This window comes from Lepus europaeus, chromosome 2 (genome assembly GCF_033115175.1).
Source record: "Lepus europaeus isolate LE1 chromosome 2, mLepTim1.pri, whole genome shotgun sequence".
NCBI lineage: Eukaryota > Metazoa > Chordata > Mammalia > Lagomorpha > Leporidae > Lepus > Lepus europaeus.
In genome coordinates this window covers 94,903,007-94,928,625 of record NC_084828.1, presented here as the reverse complement: position 1 = coordinate 94,928,625, position 25,619 = coordinate 94,903,007, and the positions used below count along the sequence as shown (strand labels likewise).

At 42.2% G+C, this 25,619-nt stretch overlaps 2 protein-coding genes across 2 annotated transcripts in view; one reads left to right on the top strand and one right to left on the bottom strand.

The window, feature by feature from the left end:
• Window positions 1-1,582: 1,582 nt before the first annotated feature.
• The window catches only part of LOC133773510 (peroxisomal bifunctional enzyme), a 45,799-nt gene continuing 21,762 nt past the window's right edge, over window positions 1,583-25,619 (top strand). Inside the window, exons 1-4 of the mRNA XM_062210821.1 lie at window positions 1,583-1,716; window positions 13,070-13,173; window positions 19,750-19,922; window positions 22,171-22,282. Coding sequence (XP_062066805.1) covers window positions 1,643-1,716; window positions 13,070-13,173; window positions 19,750-19,922; window positions 22,171-22,282 — 463 coding nt within the window. The 5' untranslated portion in view covers window positions 1,583-1,642. The remainder of the gene's footprint in view (window positions 1,717-13,069; window positions 13,174-19,749; window positions 19,923-22,170; window positions 22,283-25,619) is intronic.
• Window positions 18,837-19,450, bottom strand: LOC133777171 (small ribosomal subunit protein eS6-like). The gene is made up of 2 exons (XM_062216651.1): window positions 19,435-19,450; window positions 18,837-19,298 (listed from the first exon to the last, which is right to left on the bottom strand). Exons 1-2 carry the CDS (start codon window positions 19,448-19,450, stop codon window positions 18,865-18,867), a joined length of 450 nt encoding a protein of 149 aa, XP_062072635.1. The 3' UTR covers window positions 18,837-18,864.

Below are 25,619 nucleotides of genomic sequence, written 5' to 3'. Positions count from 1 at the left end.
AAGTCTTATGCATCACTTATTTTAGAGCAGTCATTCTAAAGAGTCACACCTCCTGTTCCATATGGTGGAGAATAGCCCAGGCTGTCTCGGGAACATGAAAGGAGGCCATAGAAAGACTGGCCATCCATTGTTTGTCTCCAAGCTATTTAGCACAGCTTAGCATCTGGTAAGGCAAAAACTAGCACCCTAACTCTGGCCTTGTCTACTAACTGCAGAACACGATCCAATACATTTTTCCCCTGTTTTGTGATGTATATTTTTAAAAAAGGAAACAAATAAATATCAGCATTTTGTTGTAAAATTAACAATTCTGGGGCCAGCATTGTGGCATAGAGTAAAGCTGCCGCCTATGACACCAGCATCCCACACAGGCGCCTCTTCAAGTCCTGGCTGTTTCACTTAATGGCCTGGGAAAAGCAGTGTAAGATGGCCCAAGTACCTGGGCCCCTGCCATCCACACAGGAGACCTGCGTGAAGCTCCTGACTCCTGGCTTCTGCCTGGCCCAACCCCAGCCATTGTAGCCATCTGGGGAGTTAACCACTGCCTGGAAGACCTCTCTCTCTGTAATTCTTTCAAATAAATAGATAAATAAATCTTTTTTAAATTAACAATTCTTTCTATATAAAAAGAAATATAAAATTCAAGGGTATTTGTTAGGAAGATGAAAATTTGAAATCTGAGCAGCTGCAGAAAAATCTTAAGTGTTGTCACACCGCTAAGTTTTTGGATACCCAACTGATTGTCAGGAATATCTCCTAATGTGAACTGTGTGGCAGAAAATGGAGCAAACTCAATGAAATACAATAGAAATGCATCATTTCCTAAAACTGGATGTATGGAATGAGGGGGTTTGCCGGACTGCCCACCAGATGCTGCGGCTAAGTGTTCCTACACGTGCCCAGTTGGGTCTTCTAACTAGTCAATAGGATATCATTTGTATGTTCAGTAATGGTTCCACTGTCTTCTTTACTTATCACAAGGAAGCTTTTCTTTGTGCAACTTTGAGCTGGAGGCCGAGTATTCGTCCATCCTACCACAGGAGGGACCCCCTTGTGTCCCAACACACATGCCACACTACGTCACACACACCACGATGCATCAGAAGAAAGGAGAGAAGGATGGGCAGACGAGCTGGTGGACCTCACGGGGCTCCGTGACTGTAAGACAAGTGTCGCTCCTTGGTGGATGTTAGCACCACCTGGTTTAGGCGGAGCGCCTGATGTGTGTAGTGTGTGTGTTCGGGGTGTGCAGCACGCCCCATGCTCGGCGGGGCACCACACGCGTGTTCCTGAGTAGTGTGACGAGGACAGCTGGCCCCATTCCCTGAAACCAGAACTCGTCCCAGGCAGCCAGCCCCTAGGGGCCGGGGGGTTGCAGACCCTGCCTTGCGGACGACTCCGCGGTTTACGGCCGCCGATCGCCCTCGCTGACCTGCTGGATGGCGGGAGCCCGGCGGCAGCTGAGACCGAAGGAGACAGAGTTTGCGACGCGGGCGGTGGAGCCAGGGGAGGCGGCGGGGGTGGCGCCCGGCGCGCATTGGCCCAGCGGGCGCTCCTCCTCGCGGGGCGGCCCCGGCGCCCGGAAAAGTGGCGTCTCCCTGCAGCGAGAGGCAGCGGTGGTGGCTTAGGTGACAGAGGAAACATGGCTGAGTACTTGCGGCTGCCCAACTCCCTGGCGCTGATCCGCCTCCGAAACCCTCCTGTCAACGCCATCAGGTAACGGACAGTGCTCCTGCCGCCTGGGCTTTCACTCTCCCCTGCTGACTTGAAACTCAGAGAGACCCTGAGCGAGGCCGCGCGGCTGCTGTGTGCCACGGTCTTTCTGCCCAGGTTAGCTTGGCTCGTCTCTGCGGACTCTCCTCGGGGTACTGGCGGGCATTGGAGGCTTAGAGACGCAGACGCGAGGCTGCCGAGTGAGTGCTGGGTCTGTGCATGCCGACTGCGTGCCGAACCCTCCTGCTCACTTGCAACTTTGGCTTCTAGGGTGGACTTTCTCTTCCAAAGGTCTCGGACTTACTACAAGGGTGGACCTTGATCCAGCCTCACCTCCCTAACACGGAATCCAGGCTGCCCTTCCAGCGTGTGCCTAAAAGCTTTAAGAATCAGACAAGAAAATGGTTTGATATTTTTGAAAAATAAAGTAAAATCCCCATAAATGTCAATGCAACGCGTAAAGGAGAATTCTGTTAGTCCAGGGATTCAGGATTTTTACCTGGGACGTTCCTTGTCAGAGTAAGCCTACGAAATAGCGTTTTCTTAAAAACTGTGCAGTTTATTTTCTTTTATTTCATTGTGGGATACCTTCCTTGTAATGCACTTAGCATTACTTTTAAATTTTATTTATTCACTTGAGAGAGATCGTGCACTCTCATTGTCTAGTTCACTTCCCAAATTCCTGCAATAGCGCCACCATAGGAAGCCAGAAGCTTCAGGTCCCAATCCAGGTCTCCTGCATGGGTGACAGCAGCTCCGTTGCCTGTGCCATCACCTGCTGCCTCCCAGGGTGTGCATTAGCAGGAAGCTGGAGTCAGGAGCTGAGATTCAAACCCAGGAACTCCAGGGACATGGACATCTTAATCTCTAGACTAAACACCCAGTCCCTACAGCATTATTTTTAAAAGTCAGATTGGGGCCAGCGTTGTGCCATATCTGGCAAAGCTGCCGCCTGCAATGCCAGCATCCCATGTGGGTGCTAGTTCGAATCCCAGCTGTTCCTGGCTCCTGGCTTCAGCAGTCCAGCCTTGGCTATTGCAGCCATTTGGAGGAGGGAACCAGCAGATGGAAGATCTCTCTCTCTCTCTCTCTCTAACTCTGCCTTTCAAATAAACAAATCTTTAGAAAAATAAATAAATAAAAGTGAGATCAGTGCTGCCTTTTTGAAACTTAATGAATCTCACTTGGTTTCATGTTTATATATCTCTGGAGAAAGTGTAGTTATACATAAGCCTTGGAAAGAGCCACCCATACATGGAGGGTAGGATTATAAAATTATTATTTACATAGAGTATTTAAAACATAGAAAAATCTTTGGTCAAAACTCTAATCACATGCTGCTGGAGCAAAAATAAACTGAAAGGAGGAGACCTGCTAGTTTTAGCTAAATCTTTAATCCTATCATCAGGTTTGATGTTATTGTTATTATTAATATTATAGTTCTTATTTTAGTATGAATATGAATTATAGCGTTTAATAGTACAACAGAACAGGAATAAAATCACACAAGATGGTATGTCCACTTACTATTCCCAGAAAAAAAGCAAAAGATCTTTTCATTGGTTCTGAAAAAGGAAAAAACATAAGAAATGTGCTGACGCATCACTTGTGGACTTGCCTGAAACACTCAATGGAAGCATCCTGGTGTAGCCTCTGCTCAGCAAGACCTCAGGGACACAGTTTCCGGAATGCAGCACCATAACTAGCAATGCGTCCTGCTCTTGGATCTGCTCTCCTCCTCCACCCCCTGCAGGAGTATTGTCACTAACTCCCTCATAAAGCTGCCGGGAGGTTGCACCGAGCGGGCAATTGCACATGGGCCTTTCATAGATGCTGGCCGTCCTTGTTCCCGTTGGGCAGAGGTCCTGCCCCAAGCGCCTGCCAGCAGGCCGTGCTGCTCAAGCTCCAGTGCAGCTTCAGTGAGTTTTCTCCCACTCAAGAACAAACACCTCCCTCCCTCTCCTGAGCTGGTATGTAGGTGGTGGTGTACATCCTAGCAAGTACATCAAGTTTGACAGGTTCCCTGATTTGTTAAAAATATTTTATTTATTTACTTTCTACTTTTATTTTCCTCTTCCTTTCCTTTCTTTTCCCCTTCCTATTTTCAGTTTTATACAGTCCCTTCCAAACTCACTAAGAGAGTCTGAACATTTTCTTGCCCAAACACTTTGAACCCTGCATTGCTGGTTTAGCCAGCTGTGCCAGCCCTCTTCATAAGCATGAGAGGAGCCTGATCACTAGGTCTGTCTTCCAGAACAATGGCTTTCATGCTTTTTTTGCTTTTTTAAAAATTTATTTATTTGAAAGACAGAGTTACAGAGAGGCAGAAAGAGAGAGAGAGAGAGAGAAAGAGAGAGAGAGAGAGAGAGAGAGAGATTCACTCCCCCATATGGCTGCAACCGCCAGAGCCAAGCCAATCTGAAGCCAGGAGCCAAGAGCTTCTTCTGGGTCTCCCACACAGGTGCAGGGGCCCAAGCACATGGACCATCTTCTGCTTTCCCGGGCCACAGCAAAGAGCTGGATCAGAAGTGGAGCAGCCAGGACTTGACCTGGCGCCCTTCTGGGATACTGGCGCTGCAGACTGGTTAACCCACCGTGCCACAGGGCCTGCCCCAGGAAGTCATCTCTTAAGCTCCATGGCCTTTACCTGCCAGGAGACTGGGGACCCCTGCAGGTTGAATCTGCTACAGCTGTGTCTGTGACGGCCGTGTTCATTTTCCTTCTTTCCTGTTTCTGACTGTTGAAACCTAACAAGAACTTAGGAGATCAGATGGGTTGGTTGAAATGGGAAAGCCTCTTTCTTCTCAGTATCAATGATTGAGCCGATTATGCTTATTTTGTAATCATCATTACCCAATGTTATGTCATGGTTCATTGTCAGATTTGCTCACTAAGTTACCAAAGGCAGCAAGTTTTGTTTGACTTCTTATAGGTTAAAAGGTGAAAAGTAATTAGGTAAAAGAGGTTTTGTTTATTTGGTCAAGGCTAAGAGGTGAAAAATAATTAGGCGAAAGGGAATTGCTATATACAAAGGCAAGTATCTCCTTTATTCCCTGATGATTTAACTCATCATCCCTATATGAGTTTATATATAGGTCATTATAGTATATAACTTTATATATATCTTAATTATATATAAATTATATATAGTATATAGGCCTGTATGTAAGGTTTATATATAGAAAATACATGTAGTATAGGATATGGGCCTGTATTTAAGGTTTATATATAGAATGCAAATAGTGTAATATATAGGCCTGTATATACGTTTGTTGATGCTTGTATTAAGATTTTATTTCATCCTCTATATTAAAGAACAGAGATTTTTAACAACATCCTAAGTTTTTTTTTATCAAGTTGAACAGTTTCCCAATTTTTGTTTGCTTTAAAGTTTTCTGTCTTTTCTCCCTTCCTTTTCTCTTCCTATTCCTAATTTTATGTGGGAAGTCATATCTTCCTAAATCACTGAAATGTCCTCATTTGAATGCTGGTTTTTGCACAAACACCTACAGCCCTGCTCAGTGAAAGGGGCAGGTTCGAAGAAGTGTTGTTAGCACGTTTGTGACAGTGAGAATGTTGTAGAATGGACGCACACAGACTGAGGTGACTGTGACCTCCTGGTGATCTGATCGATGGGCCACATGGACCCGTAGATATGGTAGTATAAATCTTTATTCCTAGTCTGTCCAGCCATGCTCCCTTCCATTCTCATGAAAGCCAACCCTCTATGAGTGTAGGAAGAGCCTGATTGCTAGACCTGCTTCCCATAACAACAGCTTTTGCATTTTTCTTTTGTTACTATAATCCACACAGTAAGTAAGCATAACCTTATGTTTTACTTAGTAAGACACACATTCATACAAACATAACTGAAAATAAAGTTTCCTGAAAGAAAACTATGCCTTCCTGCCACCTAGTTTGATGTATGCTATTTTCTCGTCACTTTTATTTCTTTGTATGAAAAAATATGCTAGTCACAAACCACACCTCCTCCTTTTAAAGCTGTCACAAAAGGGAAGACCTCCTGTTGTCAAAGAAGCTGTAAGGTTTGGTCAGCACACAGAAAATGTCTTCACTCTGGCTTCCAGTTCTCCATACCTGATACTACTGAGGGGAGAAAATGATTTCTGAACTTCTGTGGCCTTCCCAGTGCCAGGAGCTCATGGTCCCTGTCAGGCAGCTTCATTCTACTAAGACTGTGTCTGTCTTTTTCCCTGTTTTTGATTTTTGACAAGAACAGAAGAAATTAGAAAAGGAATTTGTTGAAATGGAAAAGTCCCCTCTCTTCTCCATGGCATTGATTGAGCCCCTTTTTGCCTAATTTGGTAGTTGTCTTTGCCCCAGAAGGCAATGTAGTCATGCTCTACAGAAAGACATTTCAGTCAACTGCGGACCACATATACAGTGGCGGTCTCATAAGCTTATAATGAAGTTGAAAAACTCCTGTTGCCTGGTATTTTTACTCTGCTGTGTCTTTTTGACTTTCAGATATGTTTCGGTGCATAGATACCACTGTGGTCCCATTGCCTATGGTGTTCAGTAGAGGCATATGCTGTGCAGGTTTGAAGACTAGGAGCAAAAGGCTATCTTGTGTAGTGGGCTGTGCTACCCAGGTTTATGCTAGTATACTCTCTGACGCTCACACAGTACCCAAGTCTCAGCATGTACTCTCAGAGCAAATCCCTGTCTTTAGGTGACAATGACTGTACCTTTTGGACTTCTCTGGATTATGTAATGGTTCACAATCTGTTTTTTCACTTTCAGATTTGGTTTCTAATTAACAAGTTGAAGAGGAGAGGTTTTGTTTGATTTGCAGAAGGTTGACAGGTGAAAAGTAATTAGGTGAAAGGGAATTAAGATACAAAAGGGCATGAATCTCCTTTATGCCCTGAGGTTTTAACTCATAGTTGTTCATCATAACCATGTGGTCTTTATAGCTATTTGCTGTTGTTTTGGCTTTGGTTTGTTCTTAGACCTTTTCATTATGTACCCTAAGCAACAGATTGACCACTTCCCAGCACATTCATAATGGCTCCTGGCTTTTTTTTTTTTTTTAAGATTTATTTATTTATTTGAAAGTCAGCGTTACAGAGAGAAAAGGAGAGGCAGAGCCAAAGGGAGAGATCTTTCATCCACTGGTTCACTCCCCAACTGGCCTCAATGGCCGGAGCTTCACTGATTTGAAGCCAGGACCCAGGAGCCAGGAGCTTCTTCCGGGTCTCCCACGCGGGTGCAGGAGCCCAAGGACTTGGGCCATCTTCTACTGCTTTCCCAGGCCACAGCAGAGAGCTGGATCAGAAGTGAAGCAGCCAGGTCTTGAACCAGCGCCCATATGGGATGCCGGCACTGCAGGCAACAACGCCTTTACCTGCTACAGCACAGTGCCAGCCCCTGTTTTGGTTTTGCGCTATTCTCTCTCTTTCCCTCTTTCCCTCTTTCCCTCTCTCCCTCTCTCCCTCTCTCCCTCTCCCCCCCTCCCCTCTCCCCCCTCCCCCTCTCCCCCCTCTCTCTTTCTCTCTCTTTCTCTCTCTCTTTCTTTCTTTCTTTCTCCCCTCCCTCCCTTCCTCCCTCCCTTCCTCCCTCCCTTCCTCCCTCCCTTCCTTTTCTCCTTCCTATTTTTAACTTAATGTGGGAAATTCTCTTCTTCACTGTGATTCTTGTTTGAAATTTTTGTTTCCAAAATAGTTTAAATCATTTATTGCTAGTTTAGCCACCTGTGTCTCCTTCCATTTAGATGAAAGCCACCCCTCTTCATAAGTGTAGGACCTAATGGATTTCCAGGCCTGTCCCCCTGAACAATGACTTTTTTTAAAGATACTAAGAATTTAACAAGCATAATGTATTTAAGATTACAGTGCATTAAACCCAGCGTGGAGCCCTGAGCAACTGCACAGGTCATGGTCCATGAAGATGGTCCTGAGTGTCTATTTCAGAGCATCTCAGGTACTAAGCTGTGGAAACCAGAGAAGACGATATCAAAGATTCAGAGGACATTTCCATTTTCTTGGGATGTGAATCCAAGAAAAAGGAAGTATCGATTCAGTTAACAACCTTCATTCAACTAAAAGCCAGTTTCTTAGCATCTTGCTTTAGTAAGATGTATAAGAAAAGGTCTGGAGGTCCATTTTCAACACACAACTGTTAGGCTGACTTGCACATGTAGCATTACTCCCTAGGCAGACAGGATGTTATGGAGCAGCCAACTCACAAGAGGAAAGTAAAGTACAGAGAAGGAAGGAGGCAGGTAATTTGGTAACTTAGGAGACTTCCAGGAAGATTGTGCGCCCCACAGTACTCAGCCAATGAGGAACCAGGGGAGGGACCTGCATGCCAGGATATAGATTGCTTGCTGTAACTGCTTTGGGTGTGCCTGCTCTTCAGACACCGATAATGGAGTCTCGCAAGACTTGATAATGAAGTCTCACTTTCACTGTGCTTCCTGAGTCCAAATCCATCTCCTGAGTGAACATGTGAGGATGCTTCCCACATGAAAAGGAATGCTGATTGCCAGGGGGTCTCTTGCACACTTGGGCCAAGAAGCAGACTCCAGTGAGGGCTGCCTAGCTTTCACTACATTTTTGGAATAAGGGGAACAAAATCATAGGGAACTGTAACAAAAACTAACCACCCCCATATTTATTTGCCCCATCTCCCTTATAGAAATAGAGTTGCTGATTTTTAACTAAGCAAATGGCCACCCAGAGGAAAATCCATGTATTCTGTCCCTTCTCACAGCTGGGGATATTCATGTGATTGTTTTACAACAAATGAGTGGGGTGTTTGTATAGTTTGCAGAATGTGTCCTTAAAGGGAGTCTATATGTGGCCTTCCTGTGCTGCCTAGAGCATAGAGATAATGGAGAGCCACCTTGGACAGTCCAGGTCAGGGCAATATGGCCTGGGAATGCAGAGAACAATATAGAGGATGCTGAGTTTCCAAAACAATCTCATAGACCATTTCCTTGAACCATCTACCTCCAGACTCCTGGTCAGTGAAGACATTGATTGCTCTCTGTTTAAAATGCTGTTATTTATACCCAGTCAAGTATATAACCCAATCAAGACAGGAATTATACTTACAGAGATCTCATATTTCAATCTTAGAGCAGCAAGAGTTCATTTAGTAAGTCGCTCAACACATTTGAAATAGCTCAGTGCCAGGCACTGGTTCTAGACACTGAGGATGGAACTATAAACAAGCTGTGTTCTCAAAAGCTTACATTCTAATAGGGGAGGCTTTGGAAATAGTGTGAAATAGAGTGGGAGGTGGTGATGCAACCACCCAGCAAGATAAGAGAGTTAAGGAGAGTCAGGAAATGCTTTTCTGGTAAGATATATTTAAGCAGAGACTTGAAGGAAGGAGTAAAATTGGAACCACTTGATTAGGGAAAGAACGTTCCAGAAAGACATACCAAAAAATATTGATTGGGGAGTGGGAGCAAGAGTGACACCGGGGCCAAGGGAGCAAGGAAAATAACATAGGAGATGAGAAGGCTTTTAAGGTTGGGGCTTAGGATTTCCCTCTGCGTGGAAGATGAGGGGATTTCTGAACAATGAAGCAATCTGAATTGTGTTTCGGAAGCACGGTACAGGGGCAATGGTGGGAGCACAAATGGTAGTTGAGAGGTGATGAGGACATGGCCCAGGGGGCAGTTGTTAGAAGTAGTCAGGTAGATTCTGGGTATATTTTGAGTTTGGAGAAGACATGACTTGCTGCTGAATTGAATAAGAGGGCCAAGTGAAGAAGGACTCAGCAATGACTCCAGTATTTGGCCTGTTGTACACTGATTCAATACATATCCCACTATAAATGCCAGCATGCAGATATAGATAGATTTGGGAACATGAAGGCTTTATGGCACATCTCAAGACATTCATTTTAGTAGTGACTGCATTCCTTTTGACCTCATATGTACTAAACGTACACATTTTATTTCATTTACTTTTCCACAACAATTGCTTGCCGTAGCTCTCTCCATCCTCATTGTTTCAGATGAGGATACTGAGGTGTAAACAGGTTGTATAACTTTTTAGAGTCAGGTGGCAAGCAAGTACTAGAGCCAGAATTAATACTCATATTTGCCTGATGCCAGAGCATAGGGTCCAAACCATTCAACTACATGGCCTTATGAACAATGACTTGTACAGATTTTTGCTTTTTACTGAGTCCCCCTAGTCAACCTCATGTTTTATACAGAGACTCATTCATACATATAAACATGTAAGTGAAAACGTTTCACGGAACAAAGCCTATGCTGGCATGTCATCTACTTAGATTTTTTTTGTTTCATTTCTCTTTCGTTTCTTTGAAAAAATGGTGTTCACAAGCCATTAACTGATTCTATGACCTTTGATTTTTTTTTTTTTAAAGTCTGAAAAGGGCAAAAATTTCCTACCATTAAAGAAGCTGTGAATTTTAGCTAACCCTCAGACATGTTATCTTCACGCCAAACTCCAATTCTTCACACCTGACACAATTAAGGGGCGTGAAAAGTTTTCTAACACCTGTGGCTTTCCCACTATGATGAGGCTTTGGATGGTTTCAGTCAGCTTGAATCTAGTAAAGTTGTATCTATTACAGCCATTTTTGTCTTTATTTTTTTAAATCCTGTTTTTCAAAATTAACAATAGGAAAATGAAAAAAAGGGGTGGGTGAAATGGGAAACTTTTATATCTTCTCATTGGCACTGATTGAGCTAATTTTGCCTAATTTTGTAGCCATCATTATTTATCCAGAAGGAGATACAGTCATTGATCTGCATAATGACATTTTAATCAACAACAAACTATTTATGCAACACTGGTCCTGTAAATTTATAACGGAGCTCAAAAATTCCTATTACCTACTAATTTTACTCTTGCCTTTCTATATTTAGATACATACATGCTTACCATTGTGTTCCGTACAGACATATGCTGTGCAACTTTGAGTCCTAGAAACAAGAGTTGCCATATAGCCTAGACGTACAGTAGGCTATTTCATCCAAGTTTCTGGAAGTGCACTCTCTGGTGTTCACACAACGATGGAGGTGTTAGCATACATATCTCAGAACCTATTCCCACCATTAATGAATACATGACCGAAACTGTATGCCTTTGAACTTCTGAATATTATGTAATATGCCTTTGAACTTCTGAATATTATGTAATGGTTAGAATGTTATTTTTTGCTGTTGGATTTGGTTCCTTATTAACCAGCTGAGTCAAGAGGTTTAGTTTGATTTGCTCAAGGTGAAGAGATGAAAAGTAATTAGGTGAAAGGCAACTATCATACACAAGGACAAGTATCTCCTTTCTTCCCTGAGATTTTAACTCATGGTTGCCTGTCTTAACCATATGGCCTTTATAGAAGTTTGTTGTTTATATATTTGTGTTTTTGTAAAGATGTTTTTCACTCTTGATACTAAAGAACAGATATTTTATCCCAAATACTCAGAATTCCAAGGGAACACTAATTTGGAATCTGGTTCTATCATTTTTTAAAAAGGATTTATGTGTTTTTATTTGAAACAGAGAGGAAGAGAGAGAGAGAGAGAGAGAGAGAGAGAGAGAGAGAGAGAGAGAGAGAGAGATCTGTTCCATCTGCTGGGTTACTCCCCAGATGATCACAACAGCCGGGGCTGGGCCAGCCCGAAGTCTGGAGCTTCTTCCAGGTCTCCCACATGGATGCGGGGGCCTATGCACTTGAGCCATCTTATGCTTATTAGCAGGGAGCTTGATTGGGAGTGGAGCAGCTGGAAATTCAACCGGCACCCAATATGGGATGCCAGCATCATAGGCAGTGGCTTAACCTGCTACACTTTGACGCCGGCCCCTGGTTCTATCATTTTTCCATTAAAATTTTTTCTATAATTTTTCCATTAAATGAAATTTTCATTTCATTTCCTCGCCATTTTTCTTAGGTTTACCTCCTCCCCACCCCTTAGCACTCATTAATTTCCTGCTTCTGCTAGGGAATTGGAGCTATCAGTCAAGACACCTGTGTCTCACGTTGGCGTGTGGGGGATTGAATTCTGGCTCCGGCTCCTGATTCCAGCAACCTGCTAATGCACGCCCTGGGGAGCAGCAGTGATGGCTCAAGTGGGTGGGTTCCTGCTACCAGGATAGGAGACCTGAACCGAGTGTGACTCTCGACTTTATCCAGGCCAGCCCCTCCTTTGTGAACATATACAGAATTAACCAGTGTCTGGGAAGTCTCTATTTCTCTGCCTCTTGAATAAAGAAATAAAAGCTTTAAAAACTCCTCTGCTTCTAGGCAAATTCTCCTCTGTGATCCTTTGTGACATGGGCTCTCGTGGTGCTGAATCACTCTGCAGAGCTTCTCCCAGTTTTTAAATGAAGACTTGTCCTCAGCTCTCTTTTCTTTTCCTTCAGTAAACTCATCCAGTTTGGGCTTTAGCTGTCTCACCTGCGGATGACTCCCTTGTGTACAGAAGTTTGGAAGTATCTATTGTGTACAAGCCCTGTCTTTCCCTCATCTTGCTTTTACCTCTCAAGTTAGGATTAAGTTTGACTGTTGGTGATGTCAAAGTGAATTTAAGTACAAAGTGTTCATTTCTCTCGCAGAAGTGTCCTGGAATGGTGTGGCTGCTCCACAATGATCAGAGCTCTGATTCTGTCTGTCTTGTTATGTCATTCTCAGTAGATAGCTCCTACCTCTTGGTGCAAGATGGCTGCTCCCAGTCTAGCCATCACATTTTCATTCTTGCCTGAAGAAGGAAGGAAGGAAAAAGATATCCAGTCCTGAGGACTTTTCTGCAAAGGCGCATAACCAAATATGCTTTCATCCCACTGTCTTGAACTAGTGTTTTGGGTAGACTTTCCTGTAAAACAAACTGGAAAATGGAGACTTTGTTTTGGGCAACCATGGCAACGATGCATTTTCTTACTTTGTAGAAGGAGGGGTGGAACGGCTATGAGAGGTAACTGGCAGATCTGACACATCTCCTAGATGATTTCCCTTTAGTTTTGTTATAGTTTGCCAATGTGACAGATTGAAAGTAGCTTCATCACATTCTGAGCTTCCATATCATTTTCTTTGTGCTTTTATTACAGCAGTCATTTTAGGGCACCTTACATGATAAAACTATGTGCATTTATCAGGTAACTCACTGCACTGTCCAAAGAAGCTTTAGATAATATTTTCAAATTAGTTACTTCTGACTTAAGTGCTCAAAGTTAACATATAGTACAGGAAAATAGTATTTTTAAGTGGATTTCTGCAGTAAGTGCTTAATCACAGTAGACACATTTATTGAGCAAATTAGTGAAAGCTTTTATAATAAGTGTGTATGGCTTTTATTAATTATGTGCTTAATAAATTTAGTTCTAATTTCATGTAATCATTTTTCTTGCAGTTTGGCTGTACTCAATGGCATAAGAGAAGGCCTGAAGAAAGCTGTAACAGATCATACAGTAAAAGCCATTGTGATTTGTGGAGCAGGTGGCAATTTCTCTGCAGGTAACTAGTGTCTAATTCTTTTCCACTCCCTCTGGAGTCCAGCCCTGGCTGAGATGGATTCCACACTGGCTGTCCCTGTGGGCAGTAACTCAGTGTGGGCAGTGGATATGGGAGACTTGAGTGGGAATGAGAAACATCGTGGAAGAGGAGACAAGGATCATTAGAGGCCCAGAGAAGACTTTCGCCTTAGGCTCATTTATGTCGGTTTGGGCCTTGGAGGACATCAAGTCCCAGGCTTGATGGCTGTGTCACCTGCTGAAGGGCTTGTTCTGCATGTTTCTATCCCATGTGAGCTTGGGCAACTTTCTTTGACCTCCTGGACGTCAGTCTATAAAGCAGGAACAATAACACCTGTCTTAAGGGTGTTTTGTGAGTTTAAATGAGATAGCAGACTTGAAAGCCCCTAGTGTAGTGTCTGCACACAGATGTTCAATAAAGTTTATTTTTTTTTAGCTTACAGAACATTTTTTTAAAATTTTTGCAAATAAGACAGCATTTAATGATATGGAATGGAGAGATGAGATGTTCATTTTTACAACAGAATGCCAGCAAATAGTAGCATTTGGAAGAATTGAAAGAGAAAATTTCCCATGTGTACAAATGAATATAAAAACTGGCCCAGGCAGAGATGAGTAGCTTATGAAATCTTGAAGTGGAATTCAGTATCTTCTTATACTCACCTATCTCAGTGACCATGACACCATTTTATTGGCTTATTATGTGAAGATACAAATATTTGACAAAATATCACAAAAGTCTCTGAAATGAATTATTTGGTGGTATTTATGGCACTGTACTAGTCCGTTTTCTTTTATTGTAATGAAATATCTGAGGCTGGGTAACTTTATAAAGCAAAGAGTTTGACTCATGGTTCTGCAGGTCCGAGGACAGGGGCCCACATCTGGTAATGTCCTTCTCTCTGGCAGTGTCCTGTGATGGCGCATGGCATTCCCTTGGATGAATCTCAAGTCTTTCTCCCTCTTCTTATGAAACCACCCATAGTCAGTCATAGAGGCTTCACCCTGATAGCCTCGTCTAATCCTAATCACCTCTCAGAGTCCCACCTCCAAGCACCATAGTCAGACTGAGTCTCCCCTGCCCCATTAATACCTTACCAGGGAGATTAGATTTCAATGCATGCACCTTGAGGAACATACTCAAACCATATTTAAGCCATTAGGACTGGAGATACCTGGTCCTCTCTCCAGAATCAAGAAGTTATACCATTTGACAAAAGTTACATGAATTTGAAGTCCTATCAGTCATCCTGTATGGAGACGGTGCTGTGGCACAGCAGGTAAAGCCTGCAATGCTGGCATCCCATATGAGCGCCAGTTTGAGTCCCGGCTGTTCCACTTCTGATCCAGCTCCCTGCTAATGACTGGGAAAAGCAATGGAAGATGCCCCAAGAGTTTAGGCCCCTGCCACCCATGTGGGAGACCTGGAAGAAGCTCCTGGCTCGTGGCTCCTGGCTTTGCCTGGCCCAGTCCCAGGTGTTGTGGCCATTTGGGGAGTGAATCAGAGGCTGGAAGATCTCTCTCCTTCTCTGTGTCTGCCTCTTTCTCTGTAACTCTTTTTTGAAAGGCAGAGTTATAGGGAGGCAGAGGCAGAGAGAGAGAGAGAGAGAGAGAGAGATCTTCCATCTGCTGACTGACTTCCCAGATGGTCGCAACAGCCAGAGCTGTGCCAATCCAAAGCCAGGAGCCAGGAGCTTCTTCTAGGTCTCCCACGCGGGTTCAGGGGCCCAAAGACTTGAGCCATCTTCTACTGCTTTCCCAGACTATAGCAGAGAGCTGGATTGGAAGTGGAGCAACCGGGTCTTGAACCAGTGCCCATATGGGATGCCGGCACTGCAGGCGGCAGCTTTACCTGCTATGCCACAGAGCAGGCCCCTCAATAAATAATCTTTAAAAAAAATCATCCTGTAGCCAGAAGAATTTAATGTGTGTTATTGATAGCTTGAAAAGACATAAATGTTGGAATCCTAATATAAATATGACAGTGCTAATTATTGTAATAATTACTATTTAATTTCAGTACTGTATAGATAACTAATAGTGTAATTCAAAATTCATGGAATTAAAAGATAAGTTTATTTTGTTATAAAAACTTTGAAATCCAGACATAGTTTTTCCTAATATGAATTTTCTACTTTTTGAAGCCTTTTCATTTGCATGGATTTTTAAATTTTGGCAACAAAATAAGTTTATTTCTTAATTCCGTTTTTCCACAAACTTGTTGAAGTACTTGTGTGTTTATTACTACTAATAAAATAGCATTTTTGCACATATTGTATGTTAATCCTCAGTAAATGGTACAATCGCCATTTACAGATGAGAAAACTGAGCTGGAGAGATATTAAACTAAATTGGCTCAAGAAGAAACAGATAGTCCAAATACTTCATAACCATTAAAGCAATGCAGGTAGTGTTCAGAAATGTCACAAAGTAAACTCTAGACCCACATGACATCATTGGCAAGATGTACTGTAAAATCAAGAAAAGTATCATTCCAATTTTACACAGATGTTTTGAGAATAACAAAATAAGGTACACTTCCTATACTAATTTTCTAGGGATGCCCTAACAGATTGCCACAATTTGGATTAAAACAGCAAAAATTCATACTCTCACAGTTATGAAGGCTTGAAACTGTAATCCAGAACTCAGAGGACGACTCCGCCTTCAAAGGCTTTGGAGAAGAATTCTCCCACGTCTTGTCCAGCTTCTTCTGGTCCCTGGCAATCCTTGCCTTGTAGAGGCAGCACCTCAATCTCTGCTTCTGTCCCTATGTGGCCTTCTCCCCTGTGTGTCTGTGTCCAGATTTCCGTGGTTTTCATATGTCCACCTGAATTCACTACGACCTCATTGTCTCTAAATCTGCAAGAACCCTAGGGTTCTGGGTGGGTACTCTTCAACTAGGACACTTCCTAGATGACTTCCTGAGCTAGAGTAACCGTGGTGCCAACACCTGGTGGAGAGAATTTGGAAAAGCAAAATTACAGGCCAATTTCATTAATAAGTAATAGATATAAAAATCTTAGTGTATTATACCACCAAACCTAATAACATGTAGAGTTATAATACATAGCTTTTTTCGTCAAAATATCATATTTGTTGAACACTAGACAATCTGTGTAATTCATTCTATTAAAAGATTAAAGAGTGCAATCATATAAGTATGTCAAGAGATACAGAAAGGAGCCAGCATTGTTTTATAGCAGGTAAAGCTGCTGCCTGCAATGCCAGCATCCAATATGAGTACCAGTTCACATCCCAACTACAACACTCAGATATAGCTCCCTGCTAATGGACTGGGAAAAGCAGTGGAAGATGGATCAAGTGCTTGGGCCCCTGCACCCAAATGGGAGACCCAGAAGAAGCTCCTGGATCCTGGCTTCGGTCTGGCTCAGCCCAGGTCATTGCAGCCATCTAGGGGGTGAACTAGCAGGTGGAAGATTTTCTCTCTGTCTCTCCTCCCTGCCCCTATAACTCTTTCAAATAAGTAAATAGATAAATCTTTAAAAATATATGTGAAAAAATCCAATAGTATTTCAATGCATTAAGGGTAAAAATTCTTTCTAAACTAGATATAAACAGGAAATTTCTTATTCAGGCAAACAAACTGTTTTGAAAATCCTCCAGCAAACCAACAAATGGTAAAGGCTGAGTGCTGTTCACATTTCCAACATTGTTTTAAAGGTCCTAGCCAGCTCGGTAAGGCTAGGAAAAGAAATAGAAGGTATAATGATAGACAAGGGAGAAACAAAACTTCAGTATGCAGAAGATGTGATAATGTTTCTAGAAAAATAAGTATCAGAAACTTGTAATTCTAAGAATTTGGCAAATTTGCTGGATATAATATCAATGTACAAAACTGAATTGGATTTCCATATGCTAGAAATGGTTAAAATGTGAAACCACTCCATCCTCATCTGTGCTCCAGGTTTGTAAAATTGGGATAATAATACTAATCTACCATAAGTATAATAAGACAGTGTTTAAGAAGGTAGACTCCAGTCGAACTTCGTGAGTCCAAAGTCCTATTCTTCCAGTTACTTAGTCATATGTCTTACCTAGTTACTTAGTATTTCAAAACCTTAACTTCCTTGTGAGTGGGATTGTCATACTGGTTAATCTAAATGTTATGAAAATTAAATGAGATAATATAGGAATCTAGCAGTGCCTGAGTTTTTATCCAATTATTATTAGTTTCTTTCATTACATTAAAAGTCATCTCACTCTAAAGACACAGAAGGATAGGCCTGAGACTCAGATTGAAATTCATCTTGTTTCTCTAGCACCAAAAGGAATCCAAACCTAAAAAACAACACACTGGACCAGAGTGTGAAAGCTGATGAATTTGTGGAAAAAAGCAAGAATCCCAGATTGACTGATACTTGAGGAGCAGGTAGCAAAAAAAAAAAGACCAAACTGTGAAATAATTACCTTAACTTTTCAAAGTTGTCCAAAGTCTAATATTTTTTCTTCTTCTTCTTTTTTTAAAAAGATTTATTTTATTTATTTGAAAGACAGAGTTACAGAGAGAGGTAGAGACAGAGAGAGAGGTCTTCCATCTGCTGGTTTACTCCCCAGATGGCCACAACGGCCAGAGCTGAGCCGTATCTGAAGCTAGGAGCTAGGAGCTTCTTCCAGGTCTCCCACATAAGTGCAGGGGCCCAAGGACTTGAGCCATCTTCTACTGCTTTCTTAAGCCATAGCAGAGAGCTGGATTGGAAGAGGAGCAGCTGGGACTAGAACCGGTGCCCATATGGAATGCCAGCGCTTCAGGCCAGGGTGTTAACCCACTGCGCCACAGCACCAGCCCCAAGTTTATATTTTCAAAAGATTGTATTATTATGGAAAAAAATTCACCATATATAATATTATGTAAAAATAGGGAAATATAAAAAAAGATTTTACCATAGGCTGTCAATACTAAATATATGTATGTCAAACTTTCACTTGATTCTCACATTAGTAATTTAACATAGGTATTGCAACAAAAAAGTTAAATAATTTACTCAAGGCTACAAAATCATTTATATATATGCCTGATGGAAAAACTGAAAATTCACCAAAATATCAACTGTGGTGATATTTAAATTCTTAATAATTTTGTGCATTGTCCAGTTTCCATATGTGTTATTTTTATAATTGAAAAATGTATTAAATATTGCTACTTTTATGGACCATAAAAAAGTTTATCTCAGGGGCAACGTAGAAGGTTACGCCTCCAGCTGCAGTGCCGGCATCCTCTGTGGGTGCCAGTTCAAGTCCTATCTGCTGCACTTCAATCCAGTTCCCTGCTAATGTGCCTGGGAAAACAGCAGTTGATGGCCCAACTGCTTGGGCTTCTGCAGCCACATGGGAGACCCAGAAAAAGTTCTTGGCTCCTGGCTTTGGCCTGGCCCAGCCCTGGCCATTGCAGCCATTTGGGGAGTGAACCAGCAGATCTCTCTATCTCTATTTGTATCTTCTCTCTCTCTCTCTCTCCTCCCTCTATCTCTGCCTTTCAGATAGATACATAGATAGATAGATAGATAAATTATATACCAAGCACATAATTCTAAGCTGGCTTATTTATATATAACTCACAAACAATATATGCATCTTACCCTGGTATTTTCTTTTTTCTTTTTTTTTTTTCTGAAACACAATCTTATTTATTTGTTGTTATTAAACCTTATTTTTAACTGGACTCAGATTTAGAAGTAGACGCTCTCAGAGAAGACAGCCTACGTCTCTTGGCAATCTGTTCCTGGCGTTTTTCTTTGGCCTCCTTCATTCTCTTGGCCAAGAGTTTAGCATATTCTGCAGCCTCCTCCTTGTGCTTCTTAGTACGCTGTTTCTTCAGAGCAATTCGCCGGCGTTTGTGTTGCAGGACACGTGGAGTAACCAGACGCTGAATCTTGGGTGCTCTGGTCCTAGGTTTCTTACCTTCTTTGTTTAAGGGCTTTCTTACAACATACTGGCGTACATCATCTTCTTTAGAGAGGTTGAAAAGTTTACGAATTCTGCTGGCTCTTTTAGGACCCAGGCGACGAGGCACCGTGGTATCAGTCAATCCAGGAATATCTTTCTCTCCTTTTTTTACAATAACCAAGAGGCCCGACTTCCGCTTAGCTTAGATCACATAGGCACTTTCCCCTTACCCTGGTATTTTCTATGTAATGCCTCACGCCCTTGACAAAAGTATGGGGCTAAATTTCTGCAAATAGGACTGATGGGCAGTATCCTGGAAAAAATGAGAGGTGCTGACTCAGTCTCAGAATCATGGTCTTTGGAAGAGAATCTGAACTTTTAAATTTTTGTAAAGGTAGGTTTGCTAGCTATCATGTGGATTAACAGATTTCGGGAAATTATGAAATATCTATAACTATTTGAGGATTCTGTCTTATATTTTTGTCTTACATTTTCCAAGGTAACGTTCCTTTCTTGTGTCTCCAACAAAGGACGAAGTGTTTCCTGGGCCCAAAGAGGTCTGAGACTTCCTAAGAGTGATCAGTTGCCTGTGGTTATGTGACAAAGTCCAAGTCTTTCTGAACCTTTTTTTCTCCTTGTCTTGCGTCCTTAGGTGCTGATATCCACAGCTTCCAGGCTCCTAGGAGCTCTGGCTTCGGGTTGGGACATTTAGTAGATGAATTGTCGAGAAATGAGAAGCCTGTGGTGGCAGCTATCCAGGGCGTGGCCTTGGGAGGAGGACTGGAGCTGGCCCTGGGCTGTCACTATAGGATTGCCCATGCACAGGTAACAACTGAGGCTCCATAAGGAGGTTGGAGTGTGGTGTTTTTTTTTGTTTGTTTGTTTGTTTGTTTGTTTTAGGGCAAGCTCTAAAGGTAGCCGTAAACATCAGAGGTGATCATTTTAAATGTTTAACTTACTGTGTAACAACTCTTGGGTATCTTTGGCACTAGTGTTTAGCTGTTGACTGTACAAGTACAGAGGTACTGATTATTATAATATTGAAATACTTCCATTGTGATTGGTAAATAACTGCAACTCTGGGCTCTCTTACTGTCCCTTTACTCCCCTTGACTGTAGCCCCAGGGCTTCCCCATGGTCCACCAACTAAAAGGGAGCTCCTGGGTCAGTAGAGGGCTCCCCAGAATCTGCTGTAGTACTGTGGCCCACATCAGATGACACTGAGTCATGATGAGGTATTAATATTTTGATTATTACCTTTATATGTACATCTTACTTAAATTCCCATTTGCTGTCTCAAAGACTTCAGTTTTGTGTGCCTTTATGGTTTCTAGATCTAAGAAGACAGGTATCTATTGGATAACAGCACAAAGCTATCAAATGCATTTACTCCTAGAAATTGATTTAAGGTTATTAGGCATGTCAAATGGGGTCTGTGATACTAGTATATATCACAGTATGTAAAATGGCATTTTTGCAAGTGAAATATTTTCACAGAGTTGTACAAACATCATCACAGTCAATTTTAGAACATTTCATCATCATAAAGAGAAATTCTGAATCCTGTTGGCACCGAGACTCTATCCTGCTCTCTCCCAATCCTAGGCAGCCACTAATCTACTCTCTGTCTCCATAGATTTTTGTATCTTGGATATTTCGTATCAATGGAATCAAACACTATGTGTTCTTTTGTGACTGGCTTTTTTTGGTTTGTCATAAAGTTTTCAAGGCTTATTTGCATTTTAGCATGAATCAGTTCTTTATTCTTTTTTATGACTGAATATCCTATTGTGTGGATAAACCACATTTAAAAAATTTTTATTTTAAAGATTTTTATTTATTTATTTGAAAGGTAGAGTTATAGACAGACAGAGAGACAGAAATAAAGGACTTCCAACTGCTGGTTCACTCCCCAGATGGCCTCAATGGCCAGAGCTGAGCCAATCCGAAGCCAGGAGCCAGGAGCTTCTTCCAGGTCTCCTACGTGGGTACAGGGACTCAAGCAGTTGGACCATCTTCTACTGCTTTCCCAGGCCGTAGCAGAGAGCTGGATTGGAAGGGGAGCTGCTGGGACTTGAACTGGTATCTGTACCAGCGCTGCAGGTAGAGGCTTAACCCACTATGCCACAGTGCCAGCCCAAACCACATTTTGTTTATCCTTCATTGTTGATGAACACGTGGTTTATTTCTTCTATTTTTGCTTCTATGAACAATGATGCTTTGAAAATTTGCATGCAGGTTGGTTGTGGGCATCTTTTCATTTTTCTTGAGTATATATCCATGAGTGGATTTGATGGGTCATGTGGTAACTGTGATTAATTGTGAAGAAACTATCAAATTGTTTTGAAAAATGTCTGGACTGTTTTGTATTTCTACAGCAATATGTGAAGGTTTTGTATTCTCTAAGTCCTCCTCTCCATCACTTGTTATTGTCTCTTAGTTTTGTTTTTTTTTTGTTTTTGTTTTTTTTTGCAGCCATCTTATTAGGAATAAGGTGATATCTCATTGTGAATTTTCATTTGCATTCTCCTGATGGTTGGTGATATTGAGCATCTTTTCATGTGCTTGTTGATCATTTGTTTCTTCATTGGAGAAATGTCCATCCAGATCATTTGCCCACTTTTAATCATTTGTCTTTCTGTTACTGGGTTGTGAATGTTCTTTCAGTCTCTTCTAGATATCAGTCTTCCTGTGTCCAATATGTAACTTGCAAATATACTCTCCTATTCTATGGGTTCTTTTCATTTTTTTGTGCTTCCTGGCTGTTGCAGGATTCTGGGAAGATAATCCTGGAGACTATTATTTTGCTCTCTGAGAAAGGTTGAATAGAATTTGAGAAAAAGTGTATTGGAAGCTAGAGATGTGTTTCATTGTGAAGATGGGGACAGCACAGCTTGACTTATGTTGTTCACTGCAGGAGAGGGCGTGCACTGGTAGGAGAGGGTGAGCGCTAATTTGCTCTGCAGAAATCTTGTGAATCCAGTGAAACAGTGTTGTTCAGGGTGTGGGAAATCCAGGGGAATGCTGCCTTAACCAGAGCAGTAATGGCCTCTATGCCTTCCATCTTTCACAGGCTCGAGTTGGCCTCCCAGAAGTCACACTAGGACTTCTTCCTGGTGGGAGAGGAACGCAGCTTCTCCCCAGACTCATTGGGGTTCCTGCCGCACTTGACTTAATTACCTCAGGTCAGTACAAACCTTGCCAGTAACTGTCCCAATCAGCATGGGGAACTGGCCCAGGATTCACAGAGCCGCTGGCCTGACCACTCACTACCCATGTAACCTGAAGAGGATCCTGTCACCTCTTGACTCTCAGTTCCCTCACCTGCAAAATGGAGAGAGACTCCCGGAGAGCCTCTTGAGTGTCCCAGGAAGATTGAATGTGAGAGCCTTCCAAATGAGTGTGCGCAAATGCTCATCAGATTCTGGGTTTTATTATCGGTCCAGTCACTATTCATAAACAATGGTGTTCATAAAGGGTACATTATATTCCTATGCAGTTTAAAAATTGAATATAAATAAAAATTATAACCATAAAATCCTACAAGGCAAGATTTCAAGTTTTATTGTGAAAGTGAATGTATTTTTTATTTCCAAGTATTAGGATATTGTATATAAGTGGATTATGTTCTTTTTCAATAGGGAAGGTGAAAAATACAGCTTTGGACAACATTTGCAGATCCTGAACTTAGCCTTATATTGTTGTTTATAATCCTTATAAAGAAGTAAATTTGTAAAAGCATAAAGCATTGGCACTCTTCTCACTAAATTTTAACAATTTTGTAAATATAGTATTCTGCAAAAAAATTGTGAGCAAGTAATGCTTTTATCATTGTTAGTTTTAAGTGAATCAATAAACAAACATTTTTAAAGTTCTTGTTTAAGTTTCTAACACTGGAAATATTAGTAGTTATTTCCTGTATGAATAAAAGCTTTTTGTAGTTCTCCTTAAGCTTTAAAAATGCCAATGAGTCCTAAAACTAAAACATTTGTAGATTACTAATACAAATCTGTGTTTTGACACTTAAACCATGATTTAAAACTGTGTATCCACGTAGAAAATAGCATGCCTTTTTTCTTTCTTTCTTTTTTTTTTTTTTTTTTTTTTTTTTTTTTTGACAGGCAGAGTGGACAGTGAAAGAGAGAGAGACAGAAAAAGGTCTTCCTTTTCCATTGGTTCACCCTCCAATGGCCACCGCGGCCGGCCTGCTGCGGCCGGCGCACTGCGCTGATCCAAAGCCAGGAGCCAGGTGCTTCTCCTGGTCTCCCATGGGGTGCAGGGCCCAAGGACTTGGGCCATCCTCCACTGCACTCCCTGGCCACAGCAGAGAGCTGAACTGGAAGAGGGGCTACCGGTACAGAATTTGGCGCCCCGACCGGGACTAGAACCTGGTGTGCTGGTGCCACAGGTGGAGGATTAGCCTAGTGAGCCGTGGTGCTGGCCCTTTTTTCTTTTAAATAGGGGTGTTTTGAGTCATATAGAATATGGAAGGAGAGAATATGAAAACTAAAGGTATTCAGTTTCTTTTCTCCAATACATCAAGTTAGAAGTGGTTTTAATTTACATTGACATGACAAGTACATTTAAAAAAATGTAAACTATTTTAAGTATACAATTTAGAATTCAAATGAGGATGCTTGCAATTCACCATATGAAAGAAAATCAAAGTACACAAGACAGGTTATTCTACAGATGACAAACCAGAACAGAAGAAAAGCAGTAAGTAAAACAAAGGAGAAAATCATAGTGGTGAGAAATCAGTCTGTGGCTCCTGAGGGTCACAGAAACTGAAACCTATAGGGGGATGGGGGTATTTTGTGGTGCTATTTTCAGTTAGGTCTGAAAGGGAAAGGTATCCTGGGAGAAATCTGAGCAGAAACTGACTTCTTTAACAAAAAGAAGTGAGGTGAAGTAGGACCAGCCTTGTACCAAGGCACTATTCAGGAAATATCGGTGTTTAATATGATGAGGATCAGTGGTGCAGCTGGCAGAGTGTAATAGGGTTTTTGATTTGCACAGAAAGGTCACTGAATTAGAAGAAATCTGATGTTAGAACTTTATGCCTGTTGTTTTGATTCATCTATGCGATTTTAGGGAGACCTTAAATAACATCTGGAAAAGGTTCCTTGAAGAAAAATAAAATGTTAAGGTTGGAAAAGAAGCCATGAGGAGAATCAGAACAAATTGAGGTGATGCAGCTTGGAGAAGAGAGCTCTCAGCCTCAGTGGCTCGGGCTCGCCTTGTAGGAGGTCTGCACAAGGCTCCTCCTAGAGCCCTGCACAGCGGCTGCTCGAAGGCCAGCGTGAGGAGAACTGCGTCTCCAGGACAGCCTGAGTGTGTGGCTGGGGCACACTGAGCATGCCTTTGGGACCTCCATTCTTTGGGACAGAGGGAAGGTCCTTGGACTCTCACTGATTCCATAAGAACAGGAGAGAGACTTCTACTGTGAAATCCAAGGCAGAAGAAATCTTTCCAGCTGAAGAAATGTTTGGTCCATCCTGTGGGTAGCTCACCCCAAAGACCCTTTGTGTGTGTGTGTGTTTTTAAAAAGATTTATGTATGTATTTGAAAGATAGAGTTACAGAGAGAGAGGGACACACACACACACACTCACACACAGAATCTTCCATCTTCTGGTTCACTCCCCGGATGATTTCAATAGCCAGAGATGGGTCAGGCTGAAGACAGGATCCAGGAGCTTCATCTGGGTCTCCCACTTGGGTGCAGGGACCCAAACACTTTGGGCATCTTCTGCTTTCCCAGAGAGCTGGATCAGAAGTGGAGCATCCAGGACTCAAACAGGCACCCATGTGGGATGCCAGCATTGGATGTAGAAGCTTTACCTGCTATGCCACAACACCAGCCCCCAGAGACTTTTAGTACCCAGGTTTCCATCATCTGTTTTGTGCCCATTTGGTCCCCTAGAATGAGCTGATTCATTCACCCCTTGCTCGAGTGTTTTTTTTTTTTTTTAAAGAGATTTATTTATTTGAGAGGTAGAATTAGCAGAGGGAGGGAGAGACAGAGAGAAAGGTCTTCCATCCACTGGTTAACTCCCCAAATGTCCACAATAGTGGGAACTGGGTGGATCTGAAGCTGGGAGCCAGGAGCTTCCTCCAGATCTCCTACATGGGTGCAGGGGCCCAAACACTTAGGCTATCTTCTATTGCTTTCCCAAGCCATAGCGGAGAGCTGGATGGGAAGAGAAGCAGCTGGGACTAGAACTGGCATCCATATGGGATGCCTATGCTGTAGGCAGAGGCTTAGCCCACAACGCCGGCCCCACAAGTGATTTTATACATAGGATATTTGACCCCTAGAAGCTCCCAGCCACTCCCCACTGCCTCCGCACTGCAGTAGGAGATCTGGACACCTTTCCAAAGGCACTTCAGAAAACTGCCGAAATACTGCTTTTCCAGAGAGACCCCCACCAAAAATCTCTCAAGTGCGTCTCTGATCAAGAAAATCCATTTGCAGATCTCAAAAGTACTATTTGGAACCAAAAAGTGAGGCTTTGTCTCA